This window comes from Macrobrachium rosenbergii, chromosome 22 (genome assembly GCF_040412425.1).
Source record: "Macrobrachium rosenbergii isolate ZJJX-2024 chromosome 22, ASM4041242v1, whole genome shotgun sequence".
In the NCBI taxonomy this organism is placed as follows: domain Eukaryota; kingdom Metazoa; phylum Arthropoda; class Malacostraca; order Decapoda; family Palaemonidae; genus Macrobrachium; species Macrobrachium rosenbergii.
In genome coordinates, this window is record NC_089762.1 from 2,438,762 (window position 1) to 2,453,656 (window position 14,895).

The 14,895-nt window shown below is 38.6% G+C and overlaps 1 protein-coding gene across 2 annotated transcripts in view; it reads left to right on the forward strand.

The window, feature by feature from the left end:
* sp3 (spermathreecae) overlaps positions 1 to 14,895 on the forward strand; it is a 157,092-nt gene that overhangs the window by 62,416 nt on the left and 79,781 nt on the right. For both annotated transcript variants that reach the window (XM_067124117.1, XM_067124118.1), the window contains exons 11-12: positions 8,736 to 8,897; positions 14,207 to 14,277. In XM_067124117.1, coding sequence (XP_066980218.1) covers positions 8,736 to 8,897; positions 14,207 to 14,277 — 233 coding nt within the window. The remainder of the gene's footprint in view (positions 1 to 8,735; positions 8,898 to 14,206; positions 14,278 to 14,895) is intronic.

Genomic DNA, 14,895 nt, shown 5'->3' on the forward strand with positions numbered 1-14,895 from the left:
TCACGTCTTTTCAGCATGGCTCTGAAGCGGGAAATGGTTTCATCATTTAACAAATTCACATTTTGTCCTGTTAGCACTTTGTTGGGGTGATTTTGTTCTACAAAACTTTGTACAGGTACTGTACTCGTTTCACACAAATATCCTTTATTAATGAAGTGGGGATATTCTCCTTTCTGTCCAGCTCACCTTGTGATAGTTCCTCAACCACCACCTGTTGCTGCTCCCTCTGAATCTCATGCAGCTCCTCAGTGGTCATCTCTTCTCTATGCTCTGCCACTAACTCCTCCACTTTTTCACTGCTGACTTCCAGGCCCAAGGATTTACCAGGAGAAAATATCCCCTACAACTGGGCCAGGCCAGGCTCAGCCTCAGAGCTTTCAAAGTCCTTTTGTGTTACAGCATTTGGCCATACAGTAAATTCTTCAGTGCAGAATTCATGGTCCTGTAGGAAACTTCACTCCAGGGCTTACCAACAAGAGTGAGGCAATGAAGGATATTAAAATGATTTGTCCAGAATTCCCTGAGGGTCAACTGGGTATCTGTGGTCACCTCAAAGCACCTCTGGAAGAGTGCCTCTGTGTAGAGCTTTTGTACATTATTGATGCCTGCTGGTCCATGGGTTGGATCAGTGGAGTTGTGTCAGCGGGCGAGAACTTAATGATTATAAAATTAAATTTTTCCATCAAGCCATCCTGCAAGTCTGGAGGGTGGGCAGGAGCATTGCCTAAAAGCAGTATGGCTGTCGGAGGCAAATTTCTCTCTAGTAAATATTTTTTGTGTGGTTGGGCCAACAACTTCATTTACTTGTTTTTTAAGTGTTGCTCTTTTTGAAAACTTGCAGGTTTTCACCATGATAGACTACTAATGGCTTGAGCTTTAAGTCCCTACTAGCATTCCCACAAAGCAACTGAGTTATCCTGTCCTTCATTGGTTCGTGACTTGGCAATGCCTTTTCCTCACGAGTTATGTAGGTCCTGTTGGACATTTTTTTCCAAAATAACCTTGTCTCATCGCAGTTAAATACTTGGGGAGTAAAACCCTCAGCCTTCAAGTAGTTCCCAAATTCACGAACAAATTCATTGGCTGTATTTTTGTTGGCACTGGCTGCCTCTCAGTGCCTCACCACATTATGAATGTCAGTTCTCTTTTTAAAGTTATCAAACCAGCCATGGCTGGCTTTGAGCATTTTGGTAACTTCAGTGTAAAATACTGGCATGTAACACTTTTGCTTTTTTGCAAATCTTGTCCTCAGAAACACAATCACCTGCTAATTGTTTTTCATGAATTCAGATTGAAAGCAATTTTTCCACCTCCGCAAATATTTGAGATCTCTGCTTTTGTCACAGCTGTAACTCCTTTTGCTACATCTGCTGCTTTGATTGCTGCATTTGTAACGATAGTGGAGATTGTAGTTTTGGGCATACGATACTCGGCAGCAAGATCGGACTCACGGATACTGCTTTCATATTTAGCTATTTCATTTTTTCCCCGAACGTGCTTCTGACTAATTTACCTTTGGTCTTCCTATTACTGTATCATGATGCTATGCACACGAATACAGAAAAAACTTGAAAACGAGCGCAAATAAATTAGAGCTGACTGACGAGGGTTGTGCACTGACTCAAAGCAACACCATGACTGAAGTGTGAACCCTTTGTTTTGAATGAAAGGGGCAGCAAGCCACATGTCTCAACACAAACATGTTTTAGCTTGAGCATCAAGTACCAAGAAAATGATGAATACCGGGACAATTTTTTCCAGTCAAAATGTGTCGAGTACCAAATTTGACAAGTTCTAAAGTAGACAAGTACCGAGGTATCACTGTAGTGTATTGGAATTTTAATTTTTTTACCATTAATTATTTGTCATTGAATACGAAGTTGCTATGTCAAAAATTTGTCTGAGCAAATTTTAAAATTTTCATTGCAGTATTACTGTTACTAAATATCAGATTGCTCTGTCAAAAAAATGTAACAAATAGAAAATTAATTTGTTAATTTTTACTTGCAAACCAGACCAAGAATGAAATTCATTCATTGTTTACAAGATGATTGTGAGATGAATGGATGTAACCCCATGAACATTTTACTGCATTACTTGCACTACATTATAGTCTTCATCTGTATTTTACCAACCACAAGCAAAGTATAATGTGATGCAAAGGCAGAAGCAAAATAAAGTACAGTATCCACCCTACTTACAAACATTCAGAGAAACTAACAGGCAGTGTCACAAGTTCAAATTTTACTGTGTGTTCCTATTCTGCTATTAAGAATTTTTGCAGAGAACAGAAGAACACGGGGAAGAGGAACTTATTCCTTTAGCCTCTTCCCTGATTGTCCTGAGTATTTTCGTGATTACCATGTATTCTTACACATGAGAATACTCGCTTATGCTCGTAAAATATTCCTACTTATTTCTGTCTTCCCGATTTAACTTGTTCTTTGATGAATTCCCATTTTCTATACTTCCTCTCCCCATAGGAAATGTTTAGTATGTATTTTTGTCAACACTGTAGATGGTGGTGTGCATTGTTTACTTTGTGAACTTCCAGTGTCAGACGCTGCCACTGCAAAATTCTGTCCAAGTTCATAACTTTCAAAGCATGAAAAAAATACTAAATTTTGAATGTTGCATGAATCTAAATTTCATTTTCTTCTTTTCACCTTTCCAAAGTAATTCATTATACTGTAATACTGCATGATTTAAAAATACTGTACAGGGAAAATATTATAATCTATGACTCCCGAGTTAGCTTGGTAATGTAAACGTAAAAAAAAATTATGCACTACGTATTAAAAAACCAACTTATGAACAACTCAAGATACGAATGCCTATCCGGAACGTAACTTGTTCATATCATTGACTACTACAAAGGAAGTGAATGTGCGTCTACGCTATTTACATTTCTTCCGCATTGAAGTATGTTCATCATTGACCTTCCTTTTAAGGTGGGCTCAAACACTAAAATAGTGCTCCAGCTTATGCCAGCATCTTTCGTGTATGCCAACATTACATCCAGGTCACCAATGTTTAGACCTTTATGGGGTAAATTGTACAAAATCTTAATGAAATGAGAGGAATCTAATTCTAATCCTCTATCATATGTGGCCCTATGTCTGATATTTCTATGAATGATTAACAAAGTCAGCACGAACCAGATTTTGCACTCATAAGGCACAAGCTAAAGAAAAAACACGCTCTCACCTTGGTCTCTATTCTTGCCAAAAAACATCTCAAATCAATAGAAATCTAGTGTGGTGACTTGTGTTATGCTAGTGCTGAATGGCTACTGTAATTCATGACTTTAACTGAAACAGAGCACATGGTTGTGACTTATTCCCTGTGGTTTTTGAAAATGAAGTACTGTACAGGCAGTCCCCGGTTAATGGCGGGTTCGGTTAACGGCGATTGGTTTTACAGCGCTTGTCTAGCGATGAAAATTGGCAATTTTTGGCGCAGAAAATTGCAGATTTTTGCTTATCAGCTTTGATAATTGGGTATTGGCACTGATACATACCTAACAGAGATGGCAATAACCGAAAATTGAGCCACGAAAATCGTCGATAAAGCCCCGAAAATCGCTGATTTTTGGTTAGCATCACACCCTCAGAATGGAACCCCCGCCGATAACCAGGGACTGCCTGTACTGGTACCTGCACAGTTGACCCCTGCCTATTCACGGCTTCGCCTATTCGCGGATTTCTCTTTGGAACATATTTACACATTGTTCGCAGAAAATTCACCTATTCACGTATTTTTCATAGAGAAATATTCCCAAATTACTATAATTTCATATTTTTGTGACTAAATAAATGCACTCTTTGTGATAAAACTATTAAAATATTCAGGTATAAGAATTTTTAGAGGGTTTTTTGTTGTTTTGAACTATCAAAATAGGCAGTTATAAGCATTTTTAGAGGGGTTTTAAATATTCGCAGATTTGAGTTATTCGCTGGGTCATTAGATGCTGGTTAAAGCATAGCGTGTTGTGGGTTTATGCTTCCTAACAAGGTTTTTATGCATGCTCGATAAGCATCTGGCCAGGAATGCTGGTACCTTCATTACGTCAAAGCTTAAACCACTTTATGATTGCACCCTTTACCTGTCAGCAACACTAATTTCACCTCTCCACCTATTCTAAATCTACAGATTTTTTAACTCCAACAATTGCCTTTACTTAAAAAAAATTATGGTGACTATCTGTGCAGCTGTAGTTCATTACTATTGCATGAGAGTAAGTGGGGTTTTATCAGTTATTTGACCTAACCTTCTTATTTAGTGTTTACCTAGCACTGAATAAGAGGAATAATTTTTGGGGGCTCAGAATTGGGAAAATTGATGATGGCAATTGAAATTTCACTGTTGAAATTAACCCCCTGCTTTGAATTTGTCCATATGCATAATAAAACTGTTAATGGCAAAATGCTTGTGGGCTAAAACTCTCCAATGCTTATATGAGAAAAACATGATCATTCATAGCAAAATATCACCTGATGAGTTGTCATTTATTTTATAATGATGAATTTGATGATTCTGTTTTATCAGCGAATACTTGCACATCATCTACTGTTGAATGCAAAGCACTCAGCCATGGCAGGCTTTTGATAGGAAGCTCAAGTTTTCTTATTGTTGGGTTTTTCTTTCTTTGTAATAATATTAATTTTGGTTATTTGTTTTATATAAATTATTGGTAGATCTTGAAGAAATGGTTTTCATTGTGTGTAGGAAGGAGAAAAATACATTTTTTAAATAAATATTTTTGTATATTAAATTATATAAATTTTTTTCATAAAGTCTTTTGTTTGGTTACTTAACTAATGTTCAAGGTACATAGTTTGTATCTCCTTGCCTATTGCTGTGGAGATACAAACTACCTTTAATGGTGGGTAAGCTGTATCTTAAACAGATACATTTTGTATGCAATGTTGTGAATTTTATAGCAGAATTAGTATAAGAAGTCAGAATGAATTAAGAAACGGAAATGCAACGAATTAAGAGAAAATAAAAGAGAAAACCACATACAAAGCCCTTGCAAGCATGAGTTTGTGGTGGTTCACCTCAGCATGGCCAAGGTGCAGGACCTGTTGTTTATCACTCCATGGGTGCATAGTTGCCCAACCTGCAGAGGGATGGGTCCAACATCCTGGGCACTAAGTAGGATCCCTCCTTGAGAAAGTACTTTGTTGGGGGGAAGGGGGGAGGGAGCAACAGCCTCTCCAACCATGTAGCTGCCAAAGAGCCCTCTTTATCAGTCATCAGGGTGCTCTAGGTTGCTCTCTCACCTTATACTAGTTGATGCAGGGGAAACGAGGGGAAGGTCTCCTAAGTCTGCCCACCCACTGGCTGGTTGGACACGAGGAAAGTAACGAAGCTGGGAATCGTTACGTGGGCTACCATGTGGGCTTCTCGACCATCTTGGAGGATGGCAAGCACTTCTTTCACCACTTCAGCTACCTTTTCTTCCTGGGTAGGGGCAGGAGAAGACTTCCTCAATGCCTCAGGTGCTGTGCTACTGAAGGCAGGGAGGGGGAGGAGGAATCTAGAGAGGGAGAGGAAGAGGGCTCAGGGTAAGATCCCACAACGAAGCAATTCCCTTCTGTTTCCTTTGCTGTTTATCACAGACACCACTGAGGAGTCAGCAGCCCTTCACATTCTATGCACATATAGTCTCTCGAGCTCTGTTATCCTTGACAGGACATACACACTGGATGTGTTGTAGCGAAGGCGTGAGTAAGAAGTCAGCATTCTGCAAACTTATTAATTTATTCAGACAACAAACAGACAGGTCAATAACTCTTGCGAGCAGAAATGTAGCGCCTGACACCAGGCGAACAAAAACAGAGGTCACCACACAATCATTTGTGGTTGTTGACAGATGAATACCTGGAAGAATGACAGCACTGGGCAAGCGCAGTTTCTCTTATGAGGCAACTGGACTGCTCACCATTGATGTTTAGTTGGATGGGTCACAGATGTGACCCTCTTGTATGTTTTTTGAAAACAGGCAGTATTTGTCACATTTGCGGGCTTTCTTCCCAAATCTCCAGTGGAAGTAGTGCATCCCCTTTGGTGGTTTGTCTTTCTTCTGTCTGGTCTTTCCCTTGATGAATTGCTGTTTCGTTTGTGGATGAGGGCAGCTGGTCCCTCTGGGTCATTGTCGGATTCCGTGTCAGTTGACTGCTGGGCCTGTCGTAGTGCTGCTGCTACTTTTGGTGGCTGTGTGGGCTCCGCCGTCTTGAGGGCCATGAGCACTGCATCGACAAACTTAAGGAATTCCTTGATTGGTATGTTGGAGGCATTGGGCATGGCTGCCACTGTTTGGAGGGTAATCTTTTGAGGAGTGCCTCTCTTAGAAGGTCTAGGTATGACTCAGGTTGGCCATCTGGTTTGTAGATGTACAATGGCCGCTCATCTCCTATGGATGCCCCCACGTAGTTGAGGAATTTCTCGGCTCTAGGGCAGGTGGCATGCTGAAGAATGGCTTCAGCTGGTCCTTCAGCAAGCAGTAGGTGATGGGGGTTTGAAGTTCTGCGAGCCATCCTGCAATTTGCTTGAAGATGCCCGGCAGAAATTCGAGGACGGTGTCGACTTTGTGTATTGAGGAGGTGATTTTCTTTGATCAGAGGATTGTTTCCACCCTGAAGAACCAAGCTTCTGGGTTATTGGGCGTGAATGGAGCTAGATGTATGGTGGTGGTAGCGATGGCCTAGCTGGAGAGGTTGGCATCTTTGGGGTTGGCTGGATGGATCATCTCCATGGTCACCAATGTAGCAAAGGTGTGAGTGAGAGTCAGGTCTACAAACTTATTAATTTATTCATACAACAACAGACAGTTCAGTAACTCTTGCGAGCAGAAATGTAGCACCTGACACCAGGCGAACGAAAACAGAGGTCACAACACAATCATTTGTGATTGTTGACAGATATACAGTATACATATAAATTGATATACAAGGTATGAAGCTATGGTACATATGGCTGAAATGCTGACATTATAATGATTATGGTGACAATAATACATTTGATCTGACAGTAATATGAAAGAAGGTATGTGTGTAAAAGATGCGTGACGTATGCTGTGTTTCTTGCGTCTGCACGTTTTGCGCGCAGAGATGTTGTTGTGAGGAGATTAGCGAGCCAGGTGAGATGATAGTGTGTGGGGTCCACGTGGGACCCTACAGTGTATCTGTTGCCACTGGTAACTTGAACTTATTACAAGATTTCTCTTTTCCCAAACAACAATGGAATTCATGTTTCCCTTCTGCAGTAGCCATCATGAGGCACAAATGGGGCAAACATGGCACACACAAGGTGAACAGTGAACATGCACACCAACTCCCTGAAAACTCTCAGGAATATACAGGCAGTCCCCAGTTAACGGCGATCTGGTTTTATGGGGCTTGTCTAGCGACGAAAATTGGCAATTTTTGTTGCCGAAAATCACCAATTTCCGCTTATCAGCGCTGATAATTGGGTATGGGCGCCGAACCATACCTAATAGAGGTGCCGATAACCGAAAATCGGCGCTTTTCGGTGCCGATAAGCCCCGTAAAAGGTCCGAAAGCTGCTATTTTCGGTTATCATCACACCCTCAGAAACGGAACCCCGCCGATAACCGGGGACTGCCTGTACACAGGCTACTAGCATTATCAGCACAATGGTAAAAGGTTTCACAAAAGCACAGAGTTCAGTTTCACTTACAAGGTGAAAAACACACAAAGCCCATCAACACAAAGCGCTCCACATGCACACAAAACCAACCTTATGCAAGTGCGGCTGGAAACACAATGGATGAGCTAGGCCAGGAGAGGTCGGTGATATCCGGGCCTACCCGATAGGCTTTTGAAGCGCAAGATTCACTGGAATACTCCATTTTTGAAAGATATGGTTTGTATACTTATGGAAAATACAAATTACTTTAAAATTTGGTATTTAGTACTTAAAAGAATAATCTGTTAGCCCACTAGACAGGGAATGCTCTGTATGTGTGACTATCTGTTGACACATTTTTCTTGTGATGTCCATTCTTATTTTATTCCTAGTTTTCATGAAAGTTTTCCTAACCCTTTATAAAATGTGGTTAATATAATTGTACATACTGTATCTGTAAATAGAGTGTATTGCATATTTACCCAAGATTTCAGCCAATGATATATGACAGTCTTAGATCTAGTAGCATATGCCATGTTTTGAGTAGTGTAGGGATTTTGTAAATTTTCAACAAATAAATAACTGTTTTTATGTATCTTTGATAAGCCATGCACACACAGATTTGGACGAAATGTATACTGGATTAGCATTTTAATGGGTTATGCCAAAATACAGTGCGTGCAAACCAATACCTACCTACTGAGTGTTAAAGCAGTAGACAATTGCACCTAGACACCTAAAATCAGCGTGCACAGTAATCTTTTCACATATTCGTACCTTTATTCTTGCATTCATTACTGAACTTAACAGCTTACAAGACCTTCCTCAAAACTTAATGAAATATTGCAACATTACAGGACCAAAACTGGAGTGTCATGTAGCTTGTGCTACACTTGATAAGTTATTGTTATTTCACTGCAGAAGTAGCAAAACCCCCAAAGTCAACATTAGGTTGAGGTGCCAGTGCATTTAGGTAGAATATACAGTAAATCATTTTTCTAGCCAATCAGCTGTGGTTCTTAAAGATATGTTGTGGTTTGAAGAGAAAAATAATAAAGTCATTGTATCTTTTCTCATTTCAGACAGCCATTGCAAAGTCGGTCCTTGAAAGTCAGTTTGTGAAGCTTGGTATGATACCTCCAGAACACCCTCTCCCTCCAGCATGTCGCTCAATCCTGCAGATCATGTGGGCCAATAATGGTGACACAATTAGCAAGCAGTATGCAGGGACATCTGCTCTGAAGGTTGGTTCTGAATACTTTGAGTATGTTTTCTTCTTTAATTGGTGTATTCGAAACATTTTGAGCTTGGATACAATCAACTTAATTTTCCTTTTACAGTATACTCTGTTCTTGTAATGTGCTAGAATTTTAATATGTTAAGAATTGCAGTAGTACTGTATAGCCTCCTAGCCTATAGTACTGTAATAATAATAATAATAATAATAATAATAATAATAATAACAGCCAGCAGATTGAGCATGTTTCATGAATCATAGTGAAAGTGGGTCTAGACTAAACAATGATTTCACTTTTAAAATATGCGTCATAACTTATTGTCAATGATCTTATGTACTGCATAATAGATGATTAAGAATAGAAATGGGAATTGTAATGAAGAGAAACAGAATCTCTCCGAATTGTAAGGATTTTGCATTAACGAAAATACTGTCGACTTGAATGCAATATTTTATTTTCACAATACAGGCAGTCCCCAGTTATCGGTGGGGGTTCCATTCCGATGGCACAACAATATGTGAAAATCGGCAGTTTTTGGCGCCGACAAGCGCCAAAAATTGCCAATTTTCAGTTATCTGCGCCTCTGTTAGGTATGTATCAGCACCAATATGCGATTATTGGTGCTGATGAACAGAAATTGGTGCATATTGATGCCAAAAATCTGCTATTTTTGTCACTAGACAAGTGCTGAAAAACTCGATCACCACTAACCGGGGACTGCCTGTAATTACTGATTTCCAAACTTTAAGATAAATAAAGTTACATGATTTGTAAGTTGTGAATATAAATCATTCACCAACAATGCAGAGCTCAAGTTGAACCAAACTGATTAACAGATATTACACCAAACCAAATGGTGTACAGTAATTACTGAATATTGCATAGTTGTAAATGAGAGAAGGTGGACGAATTCAGTTTTATCCGTCTTTTCACACTTTCCGTAACAGTAAGGTTCATGTATCATAAGCTGAATGAATTGATCGGAAGTAAGGAAAATGAGGTTTTCATCTTTTTAAGTCTTTATAAACTTTTGCTTTTTAGTGATACAATTCATTACCGAGTATTCATAGTGTATTTTAATATATATATATTTTTTTATCATTATAAGCTGTTAAATGTTCGGCAAGTAAGGAGGCTAAGAGACAGCAGGCCTATTTTACTTTTAACACATTCAATTTTAATGAATTTGCAGTGTAGTATTAATATTAATTTATTGAGCCGTTTATATTTTAAGTTATTTTGTTGTATTGATATATTTTTTTAATTAAGCTATTGAAACCTACTTGAAAACATTTCACTTCACTAATCGTGCAGAAGGAAATGCATTGACAGGTTATAAAATTCTGAGAATAGTGATTATTTCAATGCCTTCATCTAAGTCATAACCATTGCAGTCACAGGAACTTTGGATAGGAGTTCCAATCTGCAATCATGTGACCTTTGGCTTCAGCAGGGGCTCTTTTGTCAGCTTTCTTTTCCATAATGAATTGGTTAGTGGTGTCTTTTCCTTGTAGAACCTTATTTAGGGTTGCAGAACATTTTGGAATCTTCTTGTGATGATGGGAAATTTATTGCCTGTTCCTTTGTGATACTCAGCTTCATTAACTCCAGGGAGAATTCTGTTCCCAACTGACCAGACCCCAGTCTCCTTCAGGTTACAACTTCCAGTTTGATGATTATCTTTATTTAGCATCAGGACATGGTACACCCAGTGGCAATGCTGCTGCTAGTGATAACATTTTCACCTCAGTGACTTTCAGTCGGGCACAGAAAAGAATCAACAAGGAAAGAAAACCAATACAAACTATTGTCTGTATCCCCTCCCAACTTTGCTCCTTCATCAACCATCTTCACAGAATTGATGTTGAAAGAATTGCTTCTTTAGTGTTCTTTCAGCAACACTGTCTACAGGCATGGCTGTTGTGTATAGAAGGTACACTGCAGTATCTATTTACATTCTTGGCTCCTGAGTTCTTGGGTTAGGGCCAGCACCCCTGAACTTTTCTTGGGGATTTCCTCTTGAGTTGTGGTTATACTTGACTCAGCCAGGAAGCATACTTGTTAGAGTCCTTGGGCTTCAGAAGAAATACAATGTCTATAAGGAAACTCATGTTTTTCTTAACTCTTATTCAGATTCATCCTGTTTAGTAGTTAGTCCCCGGCTTTAACCATTGCATCATAATTCATAACCGTTGCATCATTTATGAAGATGAAGAGTGAAGAAACTAGCAGAAAGATGCTCAGATGGCTGGCCTTCATATTTTTCACTTCTAGCATGGTGCTTCCAATGAGGAGTTTTGAGACTTATGCTGTTATTTTACCATTGCTGTTGCCTTGCCCTTTCTGACTTACGCTGTTTTTTTACCGTTGCTGTTGCTGTGACCTTTCTAGCAGCTGTGGATATGAAGGAGGAAGGCCTGGCTCCTTTCTCTTTGTGTCTGGTTTACTTCATGTGGTCTGCTTGGCTGGGCATTGGTGCCTGTCTTGGGCATGATCTTTCATTTCCTAGATGTGATTTAGACCCCTGCAGATGTCTGCCTTCCTTGGATTTCAAGGATTGTTTAGTGATAACCCACGCCTTTTCTTCATTTTCCTGGCTAACATATTTGTCGGTGGAGGCATCAGGCAACTGTCTGGCCATGGGTGGTACTGGATTCTCCTCTCATTGGCTGTCTTTTTTGATCGAAAGAGCCATCAGTTGATTTTGCCATTTGGTTCAGTGCTCTTTTATTGATGAATACTGAATTCTGATCTTTTGAATTTTGCAACTACAGTGTAATGCAGGAGACAGCTTTTCCAACTAAGAAGGTGAATAATTTTTTTGGAGTACTATTTTGATGATGAGGAATAGCTTGTTTCAGGAAGGATGCCTCTTTTCAGTCTCTTGATGACCAGTAGATTTAAAGCCGTGTGGAAGCAATGCTGAGAGGTCATAGTCATTCAACAGTGAGGTTGATATTATAGCAGTAGGTGATTAAATTGTGCAGATTTGGTTCCCAGAACCAGTCTGTGACTCTCTTAGTTTTTTTTAATTTGCTAGTTTTTTTAATTTGCAGGTAGCAGATGCAATCAGCCCATTTTATCTGTTTGCCAGAAGTACCTCCTGTATATCTGTGTCAGTTTATGTCTTCTTGAATGCTGTTTTCTAAACTAATAGCTATCTTACAAGTTTTCCAAAACTTAGGTCATCAGTATTATTTGGACAACAGAAGAGCATAAGTACAGTAAAGATCATTGGGTGAATTTGCAATTTGGCAGTAACATAATCAGAGCATGCTATCTGTTAAGTCAGCGATGTTCTTAAATGACTGAATAAAATTTATTTGAATGCTTAAGTGTTATTTAGATCTCGGTAATCATCATAATATGATTTAGAAAAAAAGAGTTGAGTGACACTTTTAATGCAAAATTGTCATGCGTACACTGAGAAACCATGTGATCAGGAAACACTCCCCCCATCCTTGACTTGTTGCTGTCACTGGATGGGCTTAGAGGATGTCAGCTGAGGGAAAAATGTGTCATTACTCTGATGATGGTTTTGGAAGGTGGAGCTGGACATCATACCTCTCCACCCATAAAACTGGAGTGCCTGATGTTGCCAAGTGAGGAGAAACATTGCCAGACCTTGCTCTCAGTGCTGGGTCTAATCTTAATGGTTTGATGACCCTAAAGCACTGAGGGTAAAGTTGATATTCAGGTGCACCATTTCTCCTCTTCTTTTAGTGCCTCCATGGATTGAGGGAAGTCATCCAGAATTATTTAGTATTTCTTGTATTATAAATAAGAAATCCTCAACCTTCTACCTTTTGATACCCTTCATTTTCCCGCCAGATTCTTCCAGTCATGTAAAAAATAAGGAAATGTAAATAACATTAAAACCTTTTGAAAGAAAGACAGTAAAAAAGACCAAATTCAGACTGAATCCAGTCTTGACCTATTTTGATTCTTTGTTTGGAAATGAGGAACGGTCAATAACAGTAAAACAAATATATACTTCTTAAAGCTCATGGGGCATTTTCATCAATGAATGTCACACTTCGTGGTTATAAAGTCTGAGTGGCCCTATTGTGATATTTTAGCTTTCAAGATGTTTAGGGTCTTTCTCTTAAATTTGGAACATTTAAAGGTTTTTACATTAACTTATATTTTCCTTATTGTAATATTATACCTGTTTGTAACTTGTATAATTCTCCATCTCACACTTCAGATATCCTTAAGGCTCCTTCACGTAAACTTAAAAGATATTGAAGACTTTTTTTTTAACCCTTAAGGGATGTGCTGATTATATATAATACAACCCCCCAGACCGGGCAGACTTTAAGGTTGGGCAATTTGAGAAAAAACACATCAGTGGAAAGTGGAAGATGTGCAAATGCACATGGTGTAAGAAAAAAAATTGTAAAAAAATTTTCCCTACCTTCCACGGGAAGTTGGAAGCGACTGTTTGCAACCCTGTGTGTCTCTTTTACAAAAGACTCATAAATTTTACCAAGTTATACCTGTACATGTTTTTTCTTATAATTTTATTTTATTTTATTTTGTAAAATTATAATTGCAACTCACACAATATCATAACAGATAAGAATTAAAATCAGTAACAAATTCTGAGTATATTTGTTGTAAAATGTTTATGTAAATTTACTGAGATCGGTAAATGCAGTAACTTTTTTGGAAGTATACATGTTTTTCTAATATTTCTTTGCACTTTTCTCTGCAAAATTACAATTATAACTAGTATCATGTCATAAAAGACAAGAACTAAAACCAACCTCAGTTCCTGGGTATATTTATGAGCAAATAAATAAAAAGACTTCATTTTAGAGAGAGGAGCAAGGCATCCCCCATCAAGTCAGGAACAATACTGATCTCCCTGAGAGGCCCACTAATTGAACTGAGCTGAATTCTAAAGTTACCACCATTCATTTGTGGGCCATTGAAGAGATGGAAACTCTTTCCCATTCTATACACCCAAATCGTATGGCATGTGAATGTTAATACTCCTCAGAGGGGATCCGTCCACCACCCAAAACTTGTTTTAGATCCTCTCATGAGGGCATCCGCCCACTAAGGGTTAAGTGACTCCTTGCTGTTGGTGTTTCATTGAGAGTAGATCTGACATGTCTGGAATTCCATAGGGTGGTGATGTTGCTTTTGTTGATTTTAGTTGTTGATAGTGACACCAGTGTTTGCCCTGTATTAGAATATTGTAACATTTCCAGTTATTGGGCCTTCTCAGGTATGAAATAAAATTGCTGCTAGCCTTCGTAAGAGATATGGAGCAACTTAGTAAGTGGTTTTAATATTTGTTTTTTCAGGGTGATTTCACAAGAACTGGAGAAAGAAGATTTGCAGGGATGATGAAGGACGGGATGAACTCTGCCAATAGGTAGGTGTTGTAATTAAATTTGGCTTTCCATGTCATTTTCTTTTTTATTATCTTCACAATTTTATATCTATGATTATGTATGCTGTTTCATTTAATTGGACTGTTCCTGCTTGCTGCTTAAGGAACAAAAATGAATTGTGGCATTTGAATGACAGTGTAGAGAATGTTTTGATTAAAATGCATTTTCTATGTTGTGTAATTAGGGTGATTATGCATTCAAGTGTTATTAGGGAGACTATAATGATACATATGTAGGCTTCATAATAAGGGAGCTTTTCATTCTTGGAAGGGCCATGTAGTACAGAATCAGCATTAAGTCATTAAGAAAGTCAATAAAAAATAAGATTCTGCTTTAATTGCTTTCCAATGTGTACTGCTTAATTATGTCATGCATACAGATTACATCCACTTATGTAATGAGAATACATGAAAAAGGAAAAGGGGAGATATCACACTCATTTCACAATTAGAACAAGGCCAGTGGATTTAGTATTGTTTATTCCTAATGTTTATTAGAGAAACTGAACTCCAATACCGTATCTCTAATTTAATCTTGGGGGGAAAAGTGCATTGCTGCAACAAAAATAATAATAAGTGTTGAGGTGAGAGAAGAAAGGT